Source organism: Haemaphysalis longicornis, unplaced genomic scaffold (genome assembly GCF_048455015.1).
Source record: "Haemaphysalis longicornis isolate Haplotype H1 unplaced genomic scaffold, Haemaphysalis longicornis Haplotype H1 scaffold_2, whole genome shotgun sequence".
NCBI lineage: Eukaryota > Metazoa > Arthropoda > Arachnida > Ixodida > Ixodidae > Haemaphysalis > Haemaphysalis longicornis.
Window position 1 is genome coordinate 3,848,777 of NW_027526295.1, and position 6,140 is coordinate 3,854,916.

Genomic DNA, 6,140 nt, shown 5'->3' on the forward strand with positions numbered 1-6,140 from the left:
TCTGAGTCCGAACTCCCTCTTCGCGCGACGGCCCCGCAAAACCGGATAGCCAGTCATGGCCGCGGAGTAGGCTTACGTAGCCGGAAACGAAACGTTTGTTTACATCCGGCTATGCAAGCGGAGGCGGGCGGGCGAGCCGCCGTCGCTGGGCTCGCTCGGCCAGCGCTTGGCCCGCTATCGCTGTACCCACCGCGTCGGGCCGGCAAGCAACTTCCCGTGAGCTCTCCCGTAGGACACTTCCTCCGCCACACGCGCAACTCACCCGTGAGGAAGCCGCTGCATGGCGCCAGCTACAAACTAACACGTTTCCTAGCCCCTCGCTCCGGCACAGATTCTACCCTACCATGTACCCAGACAGATGCCCATCCTGTGGAGGACACCCGAACCTGTACCATTCCACATGGGAATGCCCCAAACCCCCGACCCAATTGCCTATACCCAGCCCCTCACCCTCCGGATGGGAAGCCGCTCTTTCCAGCTCAGCCTTGGACGACCAGCGCGGACTGATCGACCGGGCAAGACGGATCGCAGCAGCAAATGGGGACCTGGACTAAGGGCACCACCATCTAAGGGCTAGATAGCCTGATAAAGCAACGTTTTCCACGCTTGCCCCGATGCCGGTCACTACAAGTGGCGACGAGGATGGGATCCGCACCGAGCTTCTAAAATGACTGCGCCCGTTGTGCACAGCAAAACCGTCGGCACGTTGCCGGAGTTCCAGCCGGACAGCGGTAATTTCGAGGTGTACTTGGAACGCTTCGAATTGTTCGCTGCCGCCAATGACATCGCTGCAGAGAAGAAACTGCAAGTCTTCTTAACGGCCATAGGGGAAACCCCCTATGTCACGCTCCGGAGCTTACTGCTGCCCAAGACACCGGCCACGGCATCGTACGTGGAAGCGGTGAGTGTGCTGAAGAAACATTACACTCCAAAACGTTCACTGGTCGCCGAACGCTATCGGTTCAACCAACGCCAACAAGCGCCACATGAAAGCGTGGCAGACTTCATAGTGGAATTGAAGAAGCTGGCTTCGACATGCGAGTTCGGCAATTTCCTGAACGACGCTCTGCGGGATCGGCTGGTGGCGGGATTGCGCACTGAAGCCGTACGCTGCAGGTTACTGGCCCTTCCGGACGAAGAAATTACGTGGGAGCATGCGTGCAAGGTCGCCATCGCCATGGAAGCAGCGAGCCAGGACACGAAAGAGATGCTGCAACCAAACAAGTCGGGAGCATCTTCTGACAGTACGGAAGTGTACTGGCAACGAGGGACGCAGAAATCTCCGCAAAAAGGAAAACCAAGCAAAGCGGGACGAAGAAAAACGAGCCCTGCTAAGAAGGCGTCGCAAGGGACTAAAACGAGCTGTCACCGGTGTGCAGGACACCACCCTCCTGTGAGTTGCCCTTTTTTGACTAGTGACTGTTTCAAATGTAAAAAAAAGGGTCACATTGCGAAAATGAGGAGGAGGAGATAGCCTTTATTACATTAGGAAGACGCTAGGTCAAGTGGGGGAAGTGGGAGTAGAGGGTGGGATATTCGAGGCTTGGGACATCTTGAAAATAAACCGTTCAAGTTGAAGCTGGTTGGCTCGTTAAGGCGGAAGAGGCCACGTGGGGTGAGGAGAGCAGGCTCACGGCTCTAAACTGCTCGCGCTAGACCGCTTTCTAGAGAGTAGTGCGCTATTAAAGTCAGCGTGGAGGGTTCCAGTGTTCGAGGGTCGATGTATGAGGAGGAGGCATTTGGAGGAGGCTTGAAGTTTCTGTAACGCGTAAATTTTGGACAGTGCCAAATTAGGTGCTGGAGATTGGCGGGTGTGAGGGAGGCGCAGAAGGGACATCGAGGCGGCAGGGATGGGGTGTACCATTTACGGAATGTCTCTGGGGTTAAGCTAGCATTTGCAAAATATTTGTTCATAAAAATTTCGGCTGATCTTGGGAGCGGGGGTAGAGCAAATAAAAAGCCGGTTGGAGTGAGGGTCTTGAGGCGGTCTTTTTTGTCTTTTTTGTACCGTAGAATCTGTATGGCTGGCGGTAATGAGTCAGGAGGCGGAGGAGCCAAGTCGGGTAGCAGCGGAGGACTGGAGGTTATGCACTCCCGTGCAGCCGAGTGAGCTGTCTGGTTCCCCGGTGAAGACTCCTCGTGTCCAGGTGACCAGTCGATGCGAAGATGGATGCCGCTAGATTTTAGGATGGAGATCTGATGCAGGATTTTGTTGGCAATGGGATTGGTGGATGTGGGACTTTGTAGTGTCTTTAGGGCTTCGAATGAGTCCGTCAGGATGCGTATTTGTGAAGGGACGGAGGAGTGAAAGTCGAACATGAGGAAGTCGATGGCTTGAATGATGGCATGGAGTTCCGCTTCCAGTATGGTAGCACATGGAATATTAAGGGTTAGTTTGCCTTGGATGGAGGGCAGATCAGGTGATGTCCATGCGATGCCAACTAGTGGATTAGTTATGCTTGCGTCGGTGTAAATGTCAATTTCTTGGGGGCGTTTACTGTTCCGGAGGGCGTTGATGCGGGCTGCGCGGACGGGGTGGGCGTTACGCGGGACGGGATGGGTGGCTGTAGAGTCCGTGACAGAAGGGCGGTTCCAGGGAGCCAAAGGCGGTGTAAAACGAAACTTGTGCATAGTGTAGAGCCGCAGGAGGATAGAGATTTGCTTACTTTGTGTCACGTGAACCGTTCCGACACACCCCCATTTAGAGTAAACGTTACGATAAATGGGAAGGTAGTTCCTATGGAAATTGATACGGGTGCGGCCGTGTCGATTATTTCGGAAGTAGAGTGGGCGAGGCACTTTCCTAATGCCATTTCACGCAAGAGGATGTGAAATTAATGACGTACAACGGTACGCCTGTCGCTGTTGCTGGAGTAGCCGACGTAAAAGTTGAGTATCAAGGACAGTGTTTCAAATTGCTTCTGGTGATTGCTAAAGAGACTGAAGGCGCAAGGATGCCTATACGCTGTTTGGCCGAAATTGGCTTTCAAAGATAAAACTCAACTGGCGTGAGGTTTTTTCCGTGCAGGCATTGGAAAGGGAAACGCCCCTCACTGAAAAGTGTATTTAATGCTGGTTTTGGTGCTATCAAGGGTTTCAAAGCAAGCATTGTACTTATAGAGAACGCATGCCCAGTGTTCTGCAAAGCGCGATCATGACATACGCCTTGCGCGAGCGAGTCGAGCAAGATTTCGCTAATCTCGAAAAAGCGGGGGTAGTGTATTGGGTAAGGCACAGCAAGTGGGCGACGCCTCTTGTGATTGTTCCAAAGAAAGACGGAACAGAACTTCGGCACTGTGGGGATTATAAAATCACAGTAAATCCTGCAATTGAAGTCGATCATTACCCCTTGCCGCTGCCCGAGGATATTTTTGCCACACTTGAAGGCGGAACCGTGTTTTCTGTCATTGATCTGTCGAAGGCGTACCTTCAGCTGGAACTGGATGAGCAAGCACAAGAATTTCTCACCATAAACACTCACATGGGCCTTTTTAGGTTCCGTCGCTTGCCTTATGGCGTAGCGTGTGCTCCAGCAATCAAATCCTGCAAGGTATGCCTGGCACTGCCTGCTACTTGGATGTCATTGTCAAGCCGGAGTAGACTACAAGCAGTGTTACGACAGAGTGGAGGAGGTGCTAAGGCGCCTGAGTGAACATGGTATCAAAGTAAATGCCAAGAAGTGTAGGCTCTTTCAGCAGCGCATAACGTATTTGGGGCATGACATTGACAAAAATGGCTTGCACCCTACGGCCGAAAAGGTCGTGGCCATCAAAGAGGCGCCGAAACCTACTAGCATGACGCAGCTGAAGGCCTTTTTGGGCTTAGTAAATTTCTATGGAAAGTTCCTGCCCAAATTGGCTACGATTCTAGAACCGCTGCACGACTTGCTCCGCAAGGACAGCAGATGGCATTGGTCGTGTAAGTGCGACGAGGCGTTCGCAACTTGCAAGAAAATGCTGTCCGACAAAAGCGTTTTGCAGCTCTACGATGTAAAAAAGCCACTGCAAATCACGTGTGACGCATCGGAATACGGGCTAGTGGCTGTGTTATCGCACGTTGAAAACGGGAATGAAAAACCCATCGCTTTTGCTTCACGGTCGTTGTCCCCGTCCGAGCGTAACTATGCGCAAATAGAAAAGAAGTCCTGAGCATAGTTTTCGCGGTGAAGAAATTTCACAAGTATCTTTACGGGCGAGATTTCAACGTGTTAACGGACCACCAACCCCTGACAACCCTGCTTGATCTTAAACGGCAGGGCAGCGCTGTTGCAACTGCAAGAGTGCATCGATGGGTCACATTTTTGGCAAACTATCGCTACAAGATAAAGCATAAGCCAGGGTCGGCTATCAGTCATGCGGACGCGTTGTCTCGCTTGCTGCTGCCGGACACGGACGACCACAGTGAAGATATTTTAAATGCAGAGCATTTCTTAGCCTCGCCTCTTCCTGCGTCGGACGGCGTCCACAGCTCCGCGTCCGCAGCAGGTGGGCGCATGCGTCGTAGTCAGCCCGTTCGCTCGTCACCCCCGGAACGCTCCGTCGCGGTCTCGGCCACGGCCGGGCTGGAGGAGCGGCGGGCGCGCACTTTCATATGAAAGTGCGTGCTCGCCGCTCCTCCAGTCCGGCCGTGTGTCGGCGTAACAGGTGCGTGATAGCAGTGCGGTGGGGCTAGAAGAGCGCGCGCTGCTTGCGCATGCGCGCTCTCCCCCCCGTACCGCTCTCCCTCTACTGCGCGCGCTGCAAATATAAAGCCGCTAGCGGTCGCTCGTGCTTCAGTCAGGGGAGTGAAACTTCCTATACCTTGCATGGGACGCGAAATTCGCTCGCAGCGCCGGACAAACCCCTGGTGTTTGGGGGCGGTACTAAAACATGGCGGCGCGTTGCAGAAATGCACTGGGAGACGCCATCTTAATGAGGACTGAAAAGCCAAGCGGGGGGGGGGGGGAGGCAATTTAGCTCCAAATTCAATTGGGACGCACATGCAAGGTAAATTGAGCAAGTGGAAGATATTGAGAAGGCCAGCGCACGACCTGGTTCTTGTTGCGCAACCCGGCACATTATCAAAAGGGCAATTGTGTTTTTCTGATTGAAAGAAGTGGACGCGCAAAACGAATCGTTTTGCGCGTCCACTTCTTTTTGCACCAATTATTATAAGTACGACGTTGTTTTGGTTTATTAGCACACACAATCTAGACAAGAATAAAGAGTACAGGTATTTTAATTTTTATTGCCTAAATGTACCATCCATACAGTAAAAACACAACTTGGATATTTTGCGCTTTTAGTCGCAAACATGGCACATGGCCGCATGCTAATAACTAGGTATCCAGCCAGTGCATGTGTGTCCAGTGCCTTGTCTGTCCATGGTCCGCGTAGTCTCTGCTGGTGAAATGGGCAGGACACAGCCGGTAGCTGCTGTAGATCTGGCGAGGTGGTAAATGAGCCTGGTCCTGCCTTCTCAACTCTGGGGCCAAACGCGAGATCTGGAACATCAACAAGCACGTTTGTATATTTGGGTTAGAATGAATACTAGCTTTAATGCGGCTTTCGGGCGCACATAGTTTTGAGTGAAAACTGGCATCTGTATTCGAATTAAAGGTTATCGATGTATTAGGAATCTTTCTTTCTTAAATTGGTTTTGGCTACGAAGACGACTTGTGACAACACCAACCGTAAAGGCAAATTTCAAATTACAATCATCCTTCATTATTAAGAGACGCGGATACGTTTTCCTGTTTGTGCGATCATAGTGCTCGGTGGCAACGACCCACCTTTCCTTCTAATACAAAATACATTTCTGCAGACAAACGCAGCATACTTTCGCGCACTATGTATTCCTCAGGTATTTCTCGGGCCCTGCAGTAAACCGGTTTTAAAAACCTTATTTAAAAACCTCGAATAAATTACTAGCAAAGGATAAGCCGGCATTGTCTAATTATTTATCGGCGTATAGCTGTAACTTCGTTTTTGTGAATATGTCGTTCTTGTGCTTAAAGCTGAAACTCGAAGCACGAAACTGAAGCGTAAATTATGAATTATAAGTGGCGGAATTATGGTTATGATTGTATTTCTAAACATATACAGTAATTGCTTAGTTTGTGTATTTATTGCTACAAATTCATTTTGCTATGTTTCGTTGAT

The 6,140-nt window shown here is 51.1% G+C and overlaps 1 protein-coding gene across 1 annotated transcript; it reads left to right on the forward strand.

Moving 5' to 3' along the window:
* Window positions 1-503: 503 nt before the first annotated feature.
* On the forward strand, window positions 504-1,474 carry LOC144166945 (uncharacterized). Its single transcript, XM_077696380.1, has one exon. It carries the CDS (start codon window positions 668-670, stop codon window positions 1,472-1,474), a length of 807 nt encoding a protein of 268 aa, XP_077552506.1. The 5' UTR covers window positions 504-667.
* Window positions 1,475-6,140: the final 4,666 nt, after the last annotated feature.

Bases quoted from the DNA above. Each gene is read 5' to 3' on its own strand.
- LOC144166945 (XM_077696380.1), top strand. From the start codon at position 668: ATGACTGCGCCCGTTGTGCACAGCAAAACCGTCGGCACGTTGCCGGAG.